At 50.4% G+C, this 21,025-nt stretch overlaps 1 protein-coding gene across 1 annotated transcript in view; it reads right to left on the bottom strand.

Moving 5' to 3' along the window:
• ATP9A (ATPase phospholipid transporting 9A (putative)) overlaps positions 1 to 21,025 on the bottom strand; it is a 125,955-nt gene that overhangs the window by 29,749 nt on the left and 75,181 nt on the right. Inside the window, 2 exon segments of the mRNA XM_053890131.1 lie at positions 981 to 1,142; positions 17,470 to 17,682. Coding sequence (XP_053746106.1) covers positions 981 to 1,142; positions 17,470 to 17,682 — 375 coding nt within the window.

Below are 21,025 nucleotides of genomic sequence, written 5' to 3'. Positions count from 1 at the left end.
ACTCCACTCCTAAGTGTATACCCCAAAGAGCTGAAAACAGATCTTCAAATCCTTGTACACGAATGCTCAAAGTAGCACCATTCCCAACAGTCAAAAGGTGAAAACAACCCAAGTGTCTTTCAACAGATGCAGCCATAAAAAGGAATGGCGTTCAGGGCGCCCGGGTGGCTGAGTCGGTTGAGAGTCCGACTTCGGCTCAGGTCATGATCTCGCAGTTCGTGGGTTTGAGCCCCGCACAGGGCTCTGTGCTGACAGCTCAGAGCCTGGAACCTGCTTGGGATTCTGCGTCTCGACCCTCTTTCTCTGCCCCTCCCCCACTCATGCTGTCTCTCTCTGTCTCAGAAATAAACATTAAAAAAAAAAAAAAAAAAAGGAATGGAGTTCTGACGCTTACTACAAAGTGAATGAACCTGGACAACATTATGCCGGATGGGTCACGTGTCACAGGAATGCAGTTACATGAACCATCCGGCGTAGGTAAATCCCTAGAGACAGAGAGCAGAGCAGTGGTTCTGGGACTAGAAGAATGCGGGGCCGCTACTTCATGGGTAGGAGGGTTCCTTTTAGGGTGACGAAGATGTTTTGAAACTTGACGGCAGTCCTAAATGCCGATGAGTTACTCACTTCAAAATGGTTCGCTGATGTCAACCTCACCTCGAGAGAGATATGTTGAGTTCAACAAAAGCGTACACAATGAGAAGTGTATTATTACCAAGAAACGCCCCGTCTGCATACGTTAGACCTTTCCCTAGTCTAGAACGAGGTTAACCAGAAGCCGATCAGCTCTCCGAGGTCTTGTCCGCCTGAGGGCCTGATATCGTTTCTGCTCAGGCAATTACATTCTCTTCTGAGTCTGGACAACAGATGTCACGATCAAGAGGGTAGGAAAGGGTTAAGAAAGGGCGCGGAGCTACAGGGGCACACGCAGCCAGCCCGCTTGAGTTATTTACTCACTTGAAGTCAGAAGGAGGGTAACTCACCCGCACGATGATGCCCATGCGCTTGCTTTCGTAGGTGAAAGGGAAGATCTGTAGGATGGTGAAGTTCAGGATCTGGTCGCCAGGGGTCCTCAGCTGCATGGAAGACTGGTCCCGGCCCACCAGGGTCAGCCCCACACTTTCGGTCCACTGTACGAGGGCCACCTAAACGGGACACAGGGTCGACATCAGACTCGCCGCCCAGGGTCCCGGCTCACAGGTCAAGCAAATGAACACCAGGGTGGAACTGGTGGCGGAGACGGGGCACAGGCAGCCACTGGGGCCCCGGGGGAGGCTGGGCCGGCCCGCGACGGCCTCGCTCCTCCGGGCCTGCGGGCGCTCCCACCTCCCAGCTGCCCTCGGCGCGGCACAACTCACCTTCTCTTCCGGGCCCAGAGGCAGGCTGCGTGCCAGGGCCGTGGCAGAGAGAACAGGAGCGGGTCCCGCAGAGGGGGTCCCACAGAGGGTCGGGAGCGACCGCGTCTGCGACACCTGCACGGAGCCCACGGCAACAGGCAGCCCCACGAGTAAGCAACCGGGTAGGTGTCCACGGCCCTTCTCAGCCAGGCGGCTCTGCCCCCGAGGGGACGTGCGGCCACGTCCGGGGACACTGCTGGTGGTCGCAGCTGGAGAAGGGGGCGTGTGCCGGCACCTCCTGGCCTCCACCGTGAGGGGCTGTTAGACATCCCAACACACAGCAGAGATTTACCCCCCCCGCCCCAGAAGACAGTCCTGCCCGCGGGTGAGGACCCCGGTCTACACGGAAGAGGAGACAGGCGCTGGAGGAAGCTACTCATTCAGCTGCCAGGCCAGGGGGGTATCCTGGAGCTGCCTGGCGCACGAGCCCGCCCAGCGCGCACTGCGCATGACTTCCGTCGCCCCCTGGAACCTTCTCGCAGCCTCAGCGAGACTGGCTTCCCTTCAGGTCAAAGGGGGGGGGGGGGGGCGCAAACTCCAAGACGGGGACCGGACTGGTCATGCAAGAAAGTGAAGAGGGCAGGGTGGGACGCGCCCACATCACATCCACAGGGGCGGCGACCCCATGACCCCAGGATGCACTGATGGAGGAGGCTACCCCCGAGGGGGCGCGGCCCCGGATGGCCAGAGCTTCTGGTTTCTCGAGAAAAGAACAGAAATCTGGACCTGTGCCTAAGATCTCCCTTTAAATATAAACAATTACTTTGCATGTTTTAAAAGCCTGTGAATCGGCGGGCGCCTGGGTGGCTCAGTCAGTTAAGCCCTCGACTCTTGATTTCGGCTCGTCATGATCTCACCGTTCATGGGACCGAGTCCCACACTGGGCTGTACACGGACAGCAAGGATGGAGCCTGCTTGGGATTCTCTCTCTCTCCCTCTCTCTCTGCCCCTCCTCTGCTCATGCATGCTCTCCCTCTTTCTCAAATAAATAAATAAACAAACATTAAAAAATAGTGATACAAATAAAAGCCTGTGAACCTGGCCAGGGGCCTCCAGGAAGAGAAGGAAATACAAGGGGAAAAGGAAAACAACAGAGAGGGGAGCTGGGGAGGGGTTGGACAGTGCTGGGTCCCCACCTGGACTTGCCCTTCCCCCCTCCCCCACTGCCACAGGAAGGAGGCACAAGAGAGTATGGAGAGCCCACGGGTGCCTGACAGACACAGCCTAAATGACAGGGCCACCCCGCATGCCCAGCAGAGAGCCCACTGAGCTAAGAATGACCCACTCGACCTGAGTGGATATGAAAAACCAGACTCAGAGAAGCAAGCAAGGTGGGAGGCTCCCGGCTGAAAGCAGCGACAGCCTGACATGGGATCTAATCCTGGGTCTAACAGAAACGGCCAATCCCGGATCAGCTGGGGGCCTGCCCTACAAGCATAGGGGGCCTAGACTGGGGTACAAGTTCATCGGCCCATCCTCGGTGGTGCCTGGCCGCACTCAGGCATCCACCCGACACACTGTCACCGGCAGAAAGTTGAGACGTGCGGCAGGCAGAGTAACGGCCCCCAAAGATGCCCACGACCTAATCCCGGGACCTGTCAACAGGTTACCTTACACGGCCAAATGGCCTTGGCAGGGGAGATGAAGGTTAAGGGCCTGGCCATCAGGAGCCACTCGTGGATTATGCAGGTGGGCCCAATGTAATCGTAGGGGTCCTCAAAAGGCAGAACTTTCCTGGCCGCAGCCAGAGAGGAAGTTGAGGGCAGAGGGAGGGTCAGAGAGAGGAGACGGCATCGATTTTGAAGAGAGAGGGAGGGACACAAACCAAGGAACAGGGTAGCGTCTAGTTGCTGGAAGGCAAGGCAACAGATTCACCCCTGGGGCCTCCGGGAGGAACAGAGGCGCCCCGGCCGACTGGTGAGCCCTGGATCGGACCTCTCACCTACAGGACTGTGATAAATTTGTAGTGTTTCCAAACAGCAGAAGTCCAGCAATTTGCTACAGCCAACGACAGGAAACGCACACAAGACGCTTCCAATTTTAATGCCCAACAAGCCGCCATTTTATTCCAAACCAAGCCCGAGAGGATGGAGTCCAGAAAAGAAAAGGTACGCCCTCCCCCTTTCTTCTTATAAAATGCAACCTTTGGGGAAGGAAAAGGAGGCAGCTTTTAGGACAGAGCAGACCTGGGGAGTGACAGAGGGTGACAGAGACAGGGGTCCCCAGGAGGTGCTAATTCTGAGATGCTTTACTATCTTTCAGCTGGGTGGTGGGTCACAAGGGGCCATCACTGTGTAAGTAACTGTGCAGTATTTCAGTGTCCCTGCAGGGGCGGAGGGCACCGAGAGTCACTTTCCCAGGGGATCACAGTTGCCCAAGCTTCTGCCTTACCAGGATGCTTCCGGAGCTCCCCCTTCCTTCTCCCAAGAGATTCTGCACAGGCAGACACCTGCTACTCCGTGTTTCGGGAACCCCCAGGCTCTCCTGGGCTGCCCTACTACCCGCTGGAGCGGGGAGGGGCAGGGGGAGGGGCACAGATCAAACCTGGGTTCTAGCTCTGCTCTGCCCCCCCGTCCCCACTCCCTCCAGGTGGCTTCTTTTCCATTTCTGTCCCAGCCCTAAACATTCTGTGTTTCCATCCTTAGTGGGTTCTGCTCAGATACCTAACTGGCTTTCTGTTGTGGCCAGAAACTGGATTTATGCTGGAACAAGAGGTCTGTCTTCAAGAAACTCTACTCTGCTCGAATTATGTCAGCACAAGTCAACCAGGATTCCCATGGACTAGCTTTCCCCTCTGACCGACAGAAGATACTGTCACACTGACCTCCACCTGCAAAGAAAGGGCTAGTCTAGCAATGACTGTTTCCTGTCTTGTTTGCTAATAGTCTCCATCAGTCTTTGAAAAAAACCATTCATTTACTGGTCTGAGTCAATGACTCTTTCCATAGGGCTTGTCTTACCTGCAAGCAATCATCTCTCCAAGTCTAAAATGATCAGTGAAGATTGGACACACACAAAATGATCGCATCTCCACATACACTGTTTATAGGGTGACACGTGTGATGGGCAATACTTCTATCTCCTACTTTCTCTCTCTGTACCACGGAAATATCTTCCCCATGTACCTGCATTTCTTTTCATTTAAAAAAAAAAATTTTTTTAACGTTTATTTATTTTTGAGACAGAGAGAGACAGAGCATGAACGGGGGAGGGTCAGAGAGAGAGGGAGACACAGAATCCGAAACAGGCTCCAGGCTCCGAGCTGTCAACCCAGAACCCAATGCAGGGCTCGAACTCACGGATCGCAAGATCACGACCTGAGCCAAAGTCGGCCACTTAACCGACTGAGCCACCCAGGTGCCCCTCTTTTCATTTTTTTTAACGTTTACTTATTTTTGAGAGAGAGACAGAGCATGAGCAGGGGAGGGGCAGAGAGAGGGGGAGACACAGAATCCAAAGCAGGCTCCAGGCTCCGAGCTGTCAGCACAGAGCCCGACACGGGGCTCGAACTCAGAAACCATGAGCTCATGACCCGAACCAAAGTTGGACACTGAACCGACTGAGCCACCCAGGTGCCCTTCTTTTAATTTTAAGTAAACACATATCTCAACACAACATATTACAAATACATAGGTACACACGAGCCAAAAAAACCCTAAGTTTACATCCTCCTTTACACACCGATTCTGTAACAAAGAAAAATTCTTCTCGAGATGCCTTCAACCGTGACTGTCAGTGAAAGGGGTTTTTTTCATTCTTGTTTTCAAGCTGCTGCTACACCGCCCCTCAGAAACCCATTTCATTGTTCTGGACAGAGGTGAAAGGCCAGTGGTAGTGGGCTTCATGGAAATGCATTAACTCCCCCAAAGCCTGCTCTTAACTACAACGGGAAGAACGCGGAACCCGGCAGTGGCTCCCAAGAGCACGTGGCAGTTCCCGCCTGGGCCAGCCCAGCCCCCTCGCCAGGGACCCTCAGGGCTGTACTGGAGGGACAGCCCGTCTGTAATTCTGAAACGGTGAGCACTGACAAGTGCGGCTGATGGGTGAAATACACCTGTAGGCAAACATCTTCCAACCTCAACTTCTTCTGCAGCGAAGCCCTCAGGGGAGCAAAGGAACAGTGGCTTGCTGCTCCCCCCACTGGGTCCAACCTCCTCATTAAAACCTCCCCGGTCTCTCTGGGGACTGGTGCCCCCAGGACCTGAGCCCTACCAAGGGGGCGGGTCACTGATTCTCACCTTCCACTCTCTGGCCCACAGCGTTAATCTGAAGCTCCTTTCTAACAGAAATCCCCAAGGTCATACGGAGAAGAGACTGGTTTGGCATTGGGGTGCTCCCCGACCCTTCTCAAACGCAGCAGGAACACACATTTCAGGGGTCAGGAGAGACCAATGCATGTCTTTGCAAAACAAGAGGACATGAAATGAGGTTACTTCTTATCCTGACGGATCCAAACCTCCGTTCAAGAGAATCACTCCATATCGTCCAATCGGAAAGGATTTGGGGGTCTAGAGTCTCATTGTCCCCAACAGCCAGAAGTCGGGGGGAGGGGGTGCTCTGAGACTTCAGGTCAGAATATCCAGAGGTCAGAGGAGCAGCAGCAAAAGAAACCCGTTAAGGTGAATGAATGAACAAGTAAATTAACTCTACCAAATGGAAACGGAGAAGGGGGCAGAAGGCCGGGGAGCGGGGGCTCCTGAGTCGGCCGCGTGTTTTGGTTTGGGCCAGGAAATCAAAAGGACGGGCTGCTATGCTCCCTCCCCAAAATGGCCATCTGAAGAATTCAGGCCAGAACGATCCATGAAAGGGCTTTTTCATCATTTGTGGGTCAGCAATAAACCACCTGTGACAAGTCTTAATAATTTTCCCTTTGTACCTGGGAAACGCGTGCTTGGGAAACACGCCAGGTCAGGCTAAAAAGCCTTGAATTCTTGTCAGGAGCAGGATACGCAGCCATCGTCAGAACGTGCGTGAATCTGGTACCTCTGGTGGCCTTCGAGACGATCAACACCCAGACTCGAAAAGACTAGCCAGTTCGCACTAATCCAGCCTTTCAAGACCATGAATGCATCCAGAGACCTAAGGTATTCTTAATTAGGAAGCTCAATGGACAAGGCACTACTGGGGGGGGGGGGGGGGGGGGGGGGGGGGGGCTGGACAGGGAGCAGACAGGAGTAAGGCTGGCCCCATGGGGGCAGGGGTAAACTGAGGCAGGAGCCACCCAGTTCAGCCAGCCACTGCCCAGGAGAAACTAGGCCCACCGTTTCCAGATCTGACCTTTCCCAAGAAAAGCTGACTTTTCTATAACATTAAGTGATTTTTTTAAAAAAAAATATTGCTGCAGATTTTTATTTTATTTTATTTTTTTTACACACAGCACGGAGCAAACAAAACACTGCCCCTGTTTTATTTATGAACCTTTGGGCAAGATGGTGGTTAAAAGGCCACTCCCTGATCCAAGTTTCTTTGACCCTGTACTTGAAATTCAGGCTCCTATCACTTAATCTGATGAAAATTTAGATTTGAAAAGAAAGAATGACATCATCTCCATAAAATCTTAGCCACTCAGAAATAACTTTGCCCTTAAGTCCATTCCGGGCCAACACTAACAAGAAACGGGACAGAACCGGCCCACCGAACAGCTAATCCCAAGGGTAAGTCATTTGATAGGTTTTCTACAGCGTCCCTAAAACATTCCCAACACCCCCTCTCTTCTGAGCAACCAACACCCTATTTCAAGATTCTTACCCCACTGGTTAATAAATAACATTGTCGGAGTGTTTTCTCCTTAAGTTCCTGACCTCTGTTTTCTGAACTCACCCTGGGGCGAAAACAAGGCAGCAGGAGGGCAAAGCCCCACCCACCTCCTAAATCTTTCTCCCTCATTTGCACACACGTCTGAATGCAGTCATTGTCCAACAGCCCGGAGCACAGGTACAAGGAGGCATTTAAGGAAGGGCACCCCTGAGCAATGAATGTGGTCCTGGAGGGAAAAACCTCAGGTCCGCACAAGGGCTGAGAAGGCAGGACCCCAGCAAGGCCACAGGTTTGCCCTTCCCCGGGGTGGTTTTTATCCTCACTCTCTGCAACACGGTTACAAAGATGCAAAAAGAGACACCTGGAGCCTTTTACACACACACACACACACACACACACACACACACACACACACTCCGAGATGTGCAGAGATTAAACCCGTCAGGCTATGTCAGGACATCAAAATTTAAGATGGACAGAAGCGGGAGACAAAATAAATAATCTGTGGTGTACCTAAGCAGCAGGAAAGAGCGTAGCCATTAAAAATCCTATCACAGGGGCGCCTGGGTGGCTCAGTCGGTTAAGTGTCTTAACTGACTTAGCTCAGGTCATGATCTCACAGTCCATGAGTTCGAGCCCCAAGTCGGGCTCCGTGCTGATGGCTCAGAGCCTGGAGCCTGCTGCAGACTCTTGTTTCTCCCTCTCTCTCTGCCCCTCCCCTGCTTGCTGTCTCTCTCTCTCTCTCTCAACAATAAACACTAAAAAAAATTTTTTTTAATAAAATAAAAATCCTATCACAGATGGCTACTGGACAGGGATAAGACAATATATTACCAGGTGGACAAATCAAGATAGAATGTGGAATGACTAAACATTTAAATTATAGGTATGGAAGCGAGAGGAAAAATACCAAAATGTTTTTTTTTCTCTAATTGTTTACCTTTTCTGTAACAAGCCTATGTTACACTTATAAAATCTGCTTCTTGCTGAGCTGTATCTTCACGGTACTTTTTTTTACGATTTTATTTTTAAGTGATCTCTGCACCCAATGTGGGGCTTGAACCCACAACCCCGAGATCAAGAGTCGCCCGCTCCACTGACTGAGCCAGCCAGGCACCCGTTCACCATACTTTTCTATCTCCCAGCAAGGTGACACGGGCTCAGGAATGGCCTCCTTGGCAGACTCTGCCATCGATGGGGGGACCTGTGCACGCAGCTCTTTGTTGATCTCTCGTGCTGTCTGTAAGAGGGCTGTTTCAAGGTCACTGGAGATCAGAGGAGAAACATACCCTTTTGGTTTGTCTTTCTAAGGACAGGACCCTGGAGAGATGGGTGGTGAAGACAAGGCACTCGGGGGGCTCCCAGAAGTTTTCTTAGCACCCAGTGTGGAAGCTTCTCCAGATGAGACAGAGGGAAGGGATCAAAAAACACACTTCACGGAGCCTGGGAGGCAAACAGACCCCGAATGCTGGCTCAGAACAGGCCAGAAGAACCAGACGCTCTGGAAGCTCACCCAACATCAGCCTGAAGCTCCCAACACAGGTGCACAGCACTCAGTAGTGTTTCGTGAGCGACAAAGCACATGCGAGCCCTCCTCCCACGGGCAGAGCAGCAGTATCGCAGTCACAGAACCAGCCCCGGGAGGTGGGCTGCCTGGTTTTCGTCTCGCCAGCCACGTGGCCTTGGGGACACCCGTCAGCCAACCTACGCCTCATCCGCTAAACGGGCACCACCGCAGTAACCGTGAGCCGTAGGAGGTGCCCAGAGCACAATGCCCCTGGCACACCAAGCAGGAACTCGGCAGGTGGCCGTGTCTTACTGTCGTCAGCTCACTGACAATTTGCCCCAAATCACCCCACTAAGGAACCTTCTTGCACTGCTGGTGGGAATGCACACTGGTGCAGCCCCTGTGGAAAACAGGATGAAGCTTCCTCGAAAAGTTAAAAAGTAGGGACGTCTGGCTGGCTCGGTCGGTAGAGCATGCAACTCTTGGTCTTGGGGTTGTGAGTTCGAGCCCTCCATCGGGCAGAGAGATTAGTTAAAAAAGAATAAAAATAAAATTAAATTAAGTTAAATTAAAAGTTAAAAATAGAACTACTTGGGGCACCTGGGTGGCTCAGTCGGTTAAGTGTCAACTCTTTTTTTTTTTTTTTGTCAACTCTTGATTTGGGCTCAGGTCGTGATCTCATGGTCGTGAGACTGAGCCCTGCCTGTGTCAGCCTCCATGATGGGCCTGTTCAAGATTCTCTCCCCGCCTTTCCTTTCGCCCCTCCCCCACCTGCACACACACGCGCTCTCTCTCGGAAAAATTAGACGGAACTAGCCTACAACCAGTAATCACGCTACTGGGTGTTTACCCCAAAAATAAAACAACAAAAGAATATACGCACCCCTGTTATTTACAACAGCCAAACTATGGAAGCAGTCCAAGTGTCCACTGACAGATGAATGGATAAAGAAGTGATAGGTGATCTATAAAGAATATCCCACTGTGTGTGCGTGTCTGTGTGGAACACGGAGTATTATTCAGCCCTGAAACAAGAATGCCATCTTGCCATTTGCAATCACAGGGATGGAGTGAGAAAGTATAACGCTGAGCAAAATAAGTCAGAGAAAGAGAAGTATCATATGATTTCACTTAGGTGCGGAATGAAAACAAAACAAATGAACAAGGTGGGGGTGGGAAGAGAGAGAAACAAGCCAAGAAGCGGACTTCTATAGAGAACACACTGATGGTTACCGGAGGACAGACGGACGGGGGTTGGGGGATGGGGACTGAGTACACTTAGGATGAGCACCGGGTGGGGTCTGAAATTGCGGAAACATTATATTGTACGCCTGAAACTATTACACTGTACGTCAGCTATGCTGGAATTAAAATTAAAATTTTTTCTTAATTCAAAAACTAAGTAAAATGGGGGCGCCTAGGTGGCTCCGTCGGTTAAACCCCCGACTCTTGGTTTCGGCTCACGTCGTGATCCCAAGGCTGTAGGATCAAACCCCACGCTGGGCTCTGCACTGAACATGGAACCCATTTGGGATTCTCTCTCCCCCTCCCTCTCCCCCTCCCACTCCCCCTCTCTCTGCCCCCACCCCTTCCCCCCCCCGCCGCCTGCCAAAGAAATAGAAATAAAAATAAAATCCCCCCGGTAATCAGGTCAGAATGTGGCAATTAAACACAGCCAGCAGCTGCGATCGGGGGTCTCAGGAGGCCAATGTGATGCCCTCGCCTTCCATGAAAGTCAGCAGACGGGAGGGTCTTGAAATGCCATCGAGAGACGATACGAACCCACGGCAACCCAATGTTTTGGTCAACCTCAGGCCTCTACTGATGTCACACCTCAGTGATACACGCTTTAAAAACAAGAGCTACTGAAAGCAAGGTACAAAAGTGAATCTGTAATCTCCAATGTGCTCTTCTCAAATTTTTAAAAATGTGTCAATAATTAGGGGGCGAGAAAAAATTCTAACATATGCAAAGAAAGATCTCTGCATGAAGACTCGGATACTGGTGACAATGGGCGTCTCAGAGAAAGATGTCCAGGAGGGGGAGGCCCCGTGTAGCGGGGGCAAGATGAAGGTTTCAGGGTAAGAAAGAGACACGCTTCTCATCCTATGACACAAGCATGGGGCAGGCTTGCAGAACACCCTATACGCGATGAGAACTTGTAATTAATCGCTCTGAAATTAGTGAGCTATTCAAGGCATGGCCAAGGCATCGAGAAACTTTCAATCAGAACACACATCACACACACACACACGTACTCACAGGGCACATGTGTGTGCACACACAAGCACCCCTACGTATACACAAACACGGATACATAAACACACACACACACACTTGTTGCAGACAGAAATCCAACAGGAATGTGACAGCCATAGGATTTGGTAAGGGATGTGACTTCACTCACTTCACCCTCCTTCCTTCCCTGGGCTACACGATGAATCTGCACCGCAGAAACATGCAATTATGTTTCTACATAGAGACACATGTGCTTGGGGAAAATCTGTAACAGAATGTAAACTGTAATCTCTACGTGGTGGATAAAATTAACGTTTATCAACTTCTCTTTTGAATCTACATTGTTACTTTTTCTGTAATGAAGACATAAGTACTTGTGATTTCACATGCCTAAAAAAAGTTGTGTTTTGTTTTTTTCATATGAAAGAATTCCTGAAAAAGACGAACGAATGAATCGCAGGGTTGAGTCTACCTGCCTTAGGAGAGCACCTCCTTGACCATTCACGCCAAGAAACGAACTCGTTAGAAAAGACTGCATCACGACCACGACCCCTCCACCCTCTCCCACCGCACCCCACCCGTGACGCTGACAAACACCTGGGAAGTGACGGAATGCTGTCCGGGCCGGGCACCCAGGAGCACCTCTCTCTGGCCAGATTAGATCTAGTTCATTTCCGCTGGGAGTTACCGCATGGGGGCAGGCAGGGCCCAGCGCCCCTCGGGCTGTAATCAATAGCTGCATAAAGACACGGCAAGCCTTCCAAAGCAGAACGTGCACAGGAAACAAATCTAGGAAATCCTGCTTTCTGTTACAGGAAATGAATCCCACCCCAACTGGTAGAAATTATTCAGGCAGCCTCCGAACTAAAACGAGTGCTGGTCTCTATGTGGATTCCGTACACGTGACCTTGCCTAGACCGGCAGTGTTTTATTGATATAGAATTTCAAAGGTGGGATTCTAGACGCAGCCAAGTCGATGCGGAATCCTACAGGGATTTAGAAACAGTACAGCTTTCTGAAACATTTTGCTGGAACTAGATTTAGCCTCCTTTCTGCCACCTGGTGTATTTATACACAGAGATTTGTATTTTCAGAAGATGCACACTACATCTTTTGAAATAGTTTGGAAGGCAGGTCAGTAAAATATTAATAGCAGTTACACCTTTAGTTAGTAGTAGGATGACAGTTTGCTTTTTATTTTGCTTTTTATTTTATCTGTATTTTCACATAATCTGCCATAAACGCGAAATAACTATACGATAATAAATAAAGCTGGGGGGGGGGGGGGGGGACTGACCTCTATGAAGACACAAAAGACCAAAAGAAAACACCTCTTTTTTTTCCAATCACTACTCGGAATCTTAGAAAAACAAGAGAAATCTGAATCTGAGTGGAATTTATGAACAGGAGCAGAGAAGCACAAAGCATTCTGTGAAAGATCAACCCTCATGGAAAAACTCTGCCCGGCCCTAAACCAAATATATCAAAGTTGGGTGGGAACCAGGAGCCTGGGACAGGCGTTGAAGGCCTCCCGTATGCGTGCCGATCAATAGCCAAAATTAGGAGCTCACAGGGAGCGGTACTGATCGGATCGTCATTTCTGAAACTTGTTCAAATGCCAATCCCATTAAACCCCCTCCAAGCTACTGGTCCTCCGCCCATAACTACCCAGAATCTGGCCCTCTTAGACATCTATTCAGGGATAGTGTCTCCCAGTTCCAGATGGAAAAGCAAGATCAAATAGACTAAATTCGGTGGAGAGATGATGACAGATCTGAAGTTTTTGGTTATTACAGCACAAGTCTGAAGAAATGGGTCGGATCATCCACATCCATCCTCCTCCCACTCTCCCTCGCTCTACACACAAGGCCCATCTCAGAATCTGGCCAAGGGTTGCAACATCCTTCACCCCTGGAAATCGGGTTCAAATGTCAGTGGTCACGGATGAACTGGGTGCACAGTTGTGCTGTTCCATAAACACCAAGCAGACCACAAGGGGTCGCCTTCCAGGAGCCGCAATCCAGTGCCCCCAAGAAGGACAGATGACAAGGGGTCATCCCCCAGGGGCCACAATCCAGTGCCCCCAAGAAGGAGAAAGAAGCTACTGGACAGGGAAAGCCACAGCCGAAAGTCCTTTAATTTTTGAAGTTTGGAATAGGGTCTTGTTGCGGTAACCCCGCCCCTCCCCAAACGCCATCAAGCACCAGGCTCACCGATGTTCTCCAATTAGTCTGGACCTTCGAAACACTTCATTTACCAGAGAAGCCCCGTCCCTCCCTAAAATGAACAACCAAAAACAACTGGAAGCCCTTGTAACGCTGAGGGAAGAGAAAGATGGTTTAAAAATGATTCTAGAAGGCGCTCGGGTGGCTCAGTCGGTCAAGCGTCCGACTTCAGCTCGGGTCATGATCTCGCGGGCCGTGAGTTCGAGCCCCACGTCAGGCTCTGTGCTGACACCTCAGAGTCTGGAGCCTGCTTCCGATTCTGTCTCCCTCTCTCTCTCTGCCTCTCCCCGGCTCACGCTCTCTCAAAAATAAATTAAAACATTGGGGCGCCTGGGTGGCTCAGTCGGTTGAGCGTCCGACTTCGGCTCAGGTCGTGATCTTGTGGTCCGTGGGTTCGAGCCCCGCATCGGGCTCTATGCTGCCAGCTCGGAGCCTGGAGCCTGTTTCAGATTCTGTGTCTCCCTCTCTCTGACCCGCCCCCGTTCATGCTCTGTCTCTCATGCTCTGTCTCTCTCTGTCTCAAAAAAAAAAATTTTTTTTTAAATAAAAAAAAATAAATAAAAACATTTAAAAAAAGGTATTGGGGTACATACACATAATTATAAAAAGCTGTCTTTAAGACTATTCAAAAATTTGGGAAAGAGGGATGATGAAATACCAAGTTTAAAACAGAGGGTATGAAACTCTATGCTAAAATTCCCTTTTCAGTTAAAAACATATGAAAAGATATTGGGGGTGCCCGGCTGGCTCAGCCCGTGAAGCATGCGACTCTTGATCTCAGGGTGGTGAGTTCGAGCCCCAGAGTGGATGCAGAGATCCCTGAGAAATAAAATATTAAGAAAGAAAAAAGATACTGGAAGATCACACATCAAAAACTTCTCAGTGGCCTCTAGAAAATAACTTAGGAAAATGACTAAGAGCTCGGGTTCTGACAAGACGTCCCCTGGGTTAAAACCCTGGCCCTGTCACTCAGGGGGCTGCCGCGATACGATGAAGAATCAGCAAGGGGAAGGGAAACTTTGCCGCGTTAGCATCTCTGAGAGCAGGACAGGCCAACAGCACGCGCCTCCTTACAACGCGCACTGAGGACAGCGGCAACGACACAGACACGGAGCCTGCCCCGTAACTGTCAGACCCAAACCAAGGAACGTTCTGCAAGATAATCGCCTGTATTGCTCAAAAGCGTCAAGGCCATGAAAGTCCAGGAAAGCCGAGGAGCTGTTCAAGCCGAGGAGCTGTTCCAGATTTAAGGAGACAAGAGGTGTCACAGCAGAATGCAGCGTGTGTTCCTGGGTTGGATTCTGATGGCGGGGTTGCGGGGGGAGGGGGATTCTTTTTTTTTTTTTTTTGTGAAGCTAAGGAGAAGCTAAGTCATGGGACAACTGATGACATTTCAATAACCCCTGCAGGACAGAGAACTGTACTACTGTAGCAATGTTAACTTCTGATTCTGATGAATGTCCTTGTTTTTTAGGAAAAAAAAAATAAAACACTTAAAAAGCAAAAAAAGATTGGGGGCGCCTGGGTGGCTGAGTTGGTTAAGCGTCTGACTTCGGCTCAGGTCATGAGCTCAGGGTTCGTGGGTTCAAGCCCCCACATTGGGCTCCACACTGCAGTGCAGAACCTGCTTGGGAGTCAGTCTCTCTCTCTCTCTCTCTCTCTCCCTCTCTCTCCCTCTCTCTCCCTCTCTGTCTCTCTCTCTCTCTCTCTCTCCCTCCTCCCCTGCTCTCTCTCTCAAAATAAATAAACTTAAAAAAAAAAAGGCAAATAAGGATCATGTCTGCAGCTGACTCTTCGAAGGTGAGAGAGGACTGATAAAGCACGGGTAGAAAAAAGCTAACATTGGAGGAATCTGAGTGAAGTTTTGGTAAAAGGGGAATTCTGAGTACGAGTTCTACAACTTTTTTTGTAAGTCTGAAATGATTTCCAGAATAAAAAGTTTAAAAAAAAAAAAAATCCAGGTGACTTTAGGCTACATGTTTTAACCTCTCTGTCCTGGATGTTTCTCTTCTGAAATCGAGATAATAAAAGTACCTCTTAGTTGCTAGAAAGATTAACTAAGATAATACACAGAAGCACTTCAAATGTGATCTGACAGGTATCAGATGCTCAAGGAAAGTTGCCTATTGTCATCTTTTAAGAACGAGACTGCAAGTGACCCAGTTTCTTCTTATAGTTGTCTGAAGTGTCCAAATTTTCTATCCTGAAATGTAATGGCTTTCGTAATCAGAATACAAGTTTTCTGGAAGGGACGGAGGGAGAAGGAAAAAAGACCAGAACGTTCCCTATGCCTGAATCATACTCAAGTCAGGAAGGCAAAGAATGCATTATTTTCATACTGGCCAAGTGCTCTGCTACACGTATGCAGAGTGCTCCCATCATATGAGACCCCGGGAGGAAAACCAATTAGGGGCTTGTTACAAAAAAATAAAGATCAGCCGTGCTACGAGACTCTCTGCTCTTGAACATGGCATCAGATGAGTCCTTGTGGTCCTAGCAAAATAACGTGCTTATTACGTATAAACAACGACGTGGCTGACCAAACTTCATCAGAACGCTTTAGCGTCTCAAAGGACGCCATCGTGAAAGTCCAAAGACAGCCTTCGGAATAGGAGACATTGCTTGCAAATCATATATCCCATAAGAGACTCTGGTCTAGAATATACAAAAAAACCTCTTTCAACTCAACAACAAAAAGACACATAAGTAAAAGGGGGCAAAGGACACTGGAGAGAAGATACACAAAGAGCCAAGAAGCACATGAAAAGCTGCTCAGCCTTCGTGGCCATCAAGGAAATGCAAATGAAAACCCCGAGGGAGATTTCACGTCACGCTCCCTAGGATGGCCAGAATCAAAAGGCCCGACAAGGACACATGATGGCAAAGAAGGAGGGAAACTGGAACCCTTACACGTGGTTGGTGGGGATGCAAAATAACGTAGCCCCTTGAGAGAGCAGTGTGGCAGTTTCGAAAAGGTCAAACGTAGTTTTGACCATACAGCCCGGCAGTCCTACTCCTAAAGATACGCCAAGAGAAATGAAGATTCTCCAAAGATACACCAAACACTTGTGAAACAAAGGTCCGCGGCGGCAAAAGAATAAAAGAAAAAAAGAAGCAATCCGAAAGTCCATCAACTGACAAACGGATACACAAAATGTAGTACTATCCACACGATGGAACATTATTCGTGCACAGAGAGGCACGAAGGGCTGAGACGTACCACTGCATGATGCGTCTTCAAAACAAACACGAAGTGAGAGAAGCCAGACACACGTGTCACATACTGTAAATTTCCATTTGTGTGAAACGTCCAGACTCGGCAAATCCGGAGACAGCGAGCTTGGGGGGGGGGGAGGGGGGCAGGAGTCCAGGAGAAGATATGGGATGGAGTGCCTCCTTTAAGGGGGATAAAAACGTTCTCCCCCTGATCACGTAATGGAGGCCTCAGGCCGTGAGGATACTAAAAATAAACAGTGAACTGTACATGCTAAATGGGTAACTGTATGGCATGTGGATTGTATCTTAATAAGGCTGATGTTTTTAAAAAAGGGAGGATGTGGATTAAACGGGACCCTTATGTGCTGGCCATCTGAATCACAAGCAACACCTCTTTGCTATTTGTGTACTTGGGATGGATCTTTTTTTTTTTCTTCTTCTTCTTTCTTTTAATGAAGTACTCTGAGTATCCTCATTGACTTTTAAAAAACATTTTTTAATGTCTATTCAGTTTTGAGATAGATAGAGACAGGGGGTGGGTGGGGAAGGGGCAAAGAGAAAGAGAGAGAGAGAGAGAGAGAGACACACACACACAGAATCTGAAGCAGGCTCCAGGCTCCAAGCTGTCAGCCCAGAGTCCGCCGTGGGGCCCGACCTCACGAACTGCGAGATCAAGACCTGAGCCGAAGTCGGACGCTCAACCGACCGAGCCACCCAGATGCCCTGAGTACTTATAATTTTTTGTTTATTTATTATTTTTGAGAGGATGGGGGAGGGGCAGAGAAAGAGAGAGAGGGAGACACAGAATCCAAAGCAGGCTCCGGGCTGTCAGCAGAGCCCGATGCGGGGCTCGAACCACGAACTGTGAGAACGTGACCTGAGCCGAAGTCGGACGCTCAACCGACCGAGCCCCCCCGGGCGCCCCACGTTTGGGACATATCTTAAGTCCGAGAGTGTTTCCTCCAGGGGAAGGAAGTTCTGCACGCGTGGAAAAGTGTATTTCCCTGGCAGGGCCGCGCCACCCTGGCTCGTGTCTGCTCACGGGTGGCTCCCCGGGGTACCCCATGCCCGGCGTGTGGAACAGAGGCGCACGGCGTCTCTCGGCGCCTCGCCACGCCTGCCGGCGGCTTACCTCGTCCGGGCTGGAGGCCTGGTACACGCGGCAGGAGTCTTCATAGCGCTTCTCAGCCTCGGCCTGGTCGGTCGCGCCGTTGGACTCGTACACGGGAGTCACGTTGTGGCAGAGGGCGATGGCCTTCACGGCCTCGTGCACACGGCTACTCATGGTCCGCCGCACCTTGGTGGTGAGCGTGGGGCCCTTCTGAGCAGGCGGGTCCTGGGATTGCTACAGGAAAGACAAAAGAACAAGGAGGATGACTGGAGACACAGAAGGGTCTAGAATGTGTGGAAGAGCAACCACGTGGAGACACTGCTTTTCTTCGCGTGGCTTCAATGCACAGCGCTCAGACGACATCTGCAGTGGCACCGCGCTCAACGGCAAGTAATTTTCAGGAGCCCAATCATTTACAGCAAAACGGAGGAAAAATTACAATTCAGGGGATGCGGGTCATTCTACCTGTGAACAAGTCAATCCATCTTCCTTTCGGTGGCATCAGGGCCTCTGACAGAGCGAAGCCCCCACTGCGCTGCAGGCGAGGCCGGTGAGGTCAGGGCTTCTCAAACTGGGCGCTACCAACACGTGGGGAGGATGATTCTCTATTGCAGGGGCTGTCCTGTGCTCCGTATTCTACAGACCTTAGATGCCCTCCCGTGGTCCATGGAGCCTACCTGGTCAGCCCCTGCCCACCTCTGTAACCTCCCTTCTTGCCACGTTCCTCATCCTCCTCTCTGCTCCAGCCACACTGGCCTTCCTGTTCTCTGAACACTGCCACGCTCCTTCCTGCCTCAGGGCCTTTGCACCTGCCTTGCCCTCTGCCGGGCACATCATTTCCCAGATCTCAGCAGGGCTGGCTCACTCCATCTCATCACTGAAGGTCTCGATTCAAATGCTGCATCCTCAGAGAGGCCCTCCGCAAGAGCCCCAGCTTATCTTCCTGCCAGAAGTCATGCTTCCACGCTGCAATGCGGGATGTCGTGTTCCGGCTAAAACCGACTTGTTGACCTGACGACTCTCCCGTTAAGCCATGAGAACAGAACTTGTCCATGTGTGTGTTATCTGTCACCGCAATCCTAGGGCCCACGGCAGTGCCTGGCACGCACCGGTATTTGAGGAGCAAATGAACAACTTTGTGTTGCTAAGGCGACGGTGGCACATCTTGCCCGGACAGGATTTTTTTTTTTTCTATTTCCAGGAAGAAATAAATATCAAATTGGCCGACAGCAGTTCTGGGTTTTACATCACAGTTTGGGACGAAAAGAACCCCTGCAACATAGTCTTGCTCCACGGCTGAGCCCCGGAAGTCAGAGAAGTTTCGGGAGCGACCGGAGCCCACGGTCCATTAGAAACGTATTTCATCCAGCAGAAGAGAAGGGACCCGATCTTTTGGAATGAATCCCGTCTTCTACCCGTGAACATGTGGTTGCCCAAAATAGAGAACAGATGAGAAGAAAACGACTTTCATTTAATTTTTTAATACTATTTTTAGCAGTGGCATTAGACTCCTCAGGTAATTAGACAATTACTAAATTATTCTGGTCATACAGGCACACACAGTGCTCCGGCTTCCTGCTCTGTTAACCTTTGGTGCCAAGAGGACACGAGTTTCACTTCCAGGCCAAAGGGCACTGCATGGTTACGATAATTAGGGTAATGAATCAGAACTCCAGTTTAAATGAATCATTATTTGCCAAGTGCTTTTAATTATAAAGAATTTACCTCTAAAATTATAACAAGGACTGAAGATTTACAGAAAGGTCCTCTCCGCTGGAAAGACCAAATCCAGAACGTTCTCTCTGAGCTCTGTAATTTATGTTCTAGCCACAGACGCGTGTCTTCATTTTGCCCACATTCCTCAGCACCTGGGCCAAATTATTATCTAACATCAGGGCAACAGCAAGACCTCTGACCAGGCCATCGCTTTGGCCGGCAAGGTTTGCAGATAGCGGGTTTGAAGGAGAGGACGAGCGAAGGGCATCCTTCGCACACCTCTGGATTTTACCAGCAATCTGATGTCACGTCTGCAGAAGTCACACGCTTCGAGCAGTATTTCAAATGTGGGCTGGCACAGAGCTTTGGGGTTTTGTATCCCAGGGGAAACCAGTCTAGAGCGAGGCAGAGAGAGAAACACGGCCGCTCAGGTCTTTGCAAAGACCTCGCGTCCAGACCAGGGCACCATCTGACAACAAGTCAGAAGGCGAGGCTGATTGGCCCCAACCAACATCACAGGGGTTGGTGTAATGTCCCCGCGTTCGTTTGTCTCTCTCCCCAATCAACAATCATCCCCCTTTCCAACCAAGAGGTCTCAGGGAGGAGGAATTAGAATCGCCGATTCTGAAACTGGCTTTTAATTCTCAAAGAAAAGGCTCATCCACACACCGAATGGCAATCCACGTAGATCGTTAAGGTGCTGGGAATTCCCAGGGGCTCTGCCAGCATGAGTATTAGGGCCCGGTCTTCAAACACCCTCACGTTGCCCATATGGAAGAGTTTCACGTCGTACAGTGTTTATCTCCAGCCTCCTCCCCACAGGCCCTTTAACCCACACACATTTCTCCTTACTTAAAAAATACCAGGGGAAAATAAAAACAGATGTGGTATCCACAGAGGCTGGTTACAGGTCTTTTCGCCCTGGGGAGAAACCACCGGTCCTCTCGTGGAAGGGGCACAGCACAGCTCCACATGAGGTCAGAAGCTAGAGGAGGAGTCAAGACCCCCACGTCCAAGGGCCCCTGGCCCCGGCCCTCGGGCGGGAACCTCGCACCACATAACGCTTCGAGGTCATTCGACATATCCCAGCCAACACACGAGACGCAGAGGTGAAAATGAACCATAGACCTCCATTTCTCGTTATCGATCCACGGCAGGGACGCGCCCCAGCGAGAACTCCAGTCTCCGTACCGGAGGAGAGATTAATGCAAAAACTCAATGCTCAGTCACCACAAGCATCCCTTTTCTTTCTGAAGTGCAATGAAAACGTCACCACTTACGAGCATTCGTAACACTCACGGATATTAGGAATGGGCCGCCACTGGTAAAAATACAGTCACATCAAAGAGGAAGGACTCCTGTTTCGACAGCCCTGCTTCACTCCCCAAATAAAGCTCAAAGCTGAGAGCTCATTAACCTCAAAGGGCCACCCCCACAGAGACAGGCTCACACCCACTACTTCCAGATGGGTCCACGGAGGTACAGGATGATTAAGCGACTGAATAATCACAACGTTTACCCCTCAACAGACATCCCCCAGCATGACACAGGCAGCGCTTTTCAGTTTGTTGAAATTGAACCCCACAGAACACCGGGGTTCTCAACGTGGGCACTTTCGCCCCTCCCCCCTGCCGTGGGGCAGTGCCCGGAGATACTCTTGGTTGTCAGAGCTGGGGGAGGGGGTGCTACAGACATCTGCATGGTAGAGGCCAAGGGCGCTGCTGACCATCCCGCGACGCACAGCTCACACAACGAAGAACGATCCGGCCCGATACGTCACCGTGCCAGGGCTGAGAACCGGGGTACAAAGCCAGGGCCTGGACTAGGGTGAGGGAGGGGAGACTTCACTGTGCTAATCCAG

This window comes from Panthera pardus, unplaced genomic scaffold (genome assembly GCF_024362965.1).
Source record: "Panthera pardus isolate Hobbes unplaced genomic scaffold, ASM2436296v1 HiC_scaffold_25, whole genome shotgun sequence".
Classification (NCBI taxonomy): Eukaryota; Metazoa; Chordata; class Mammalia; order Carnivora; family Felidae; genus Panthera; species Panthera pardus.
This window is presented reverse-complemented; position numbering and strand designations above follow the sequence as displayed.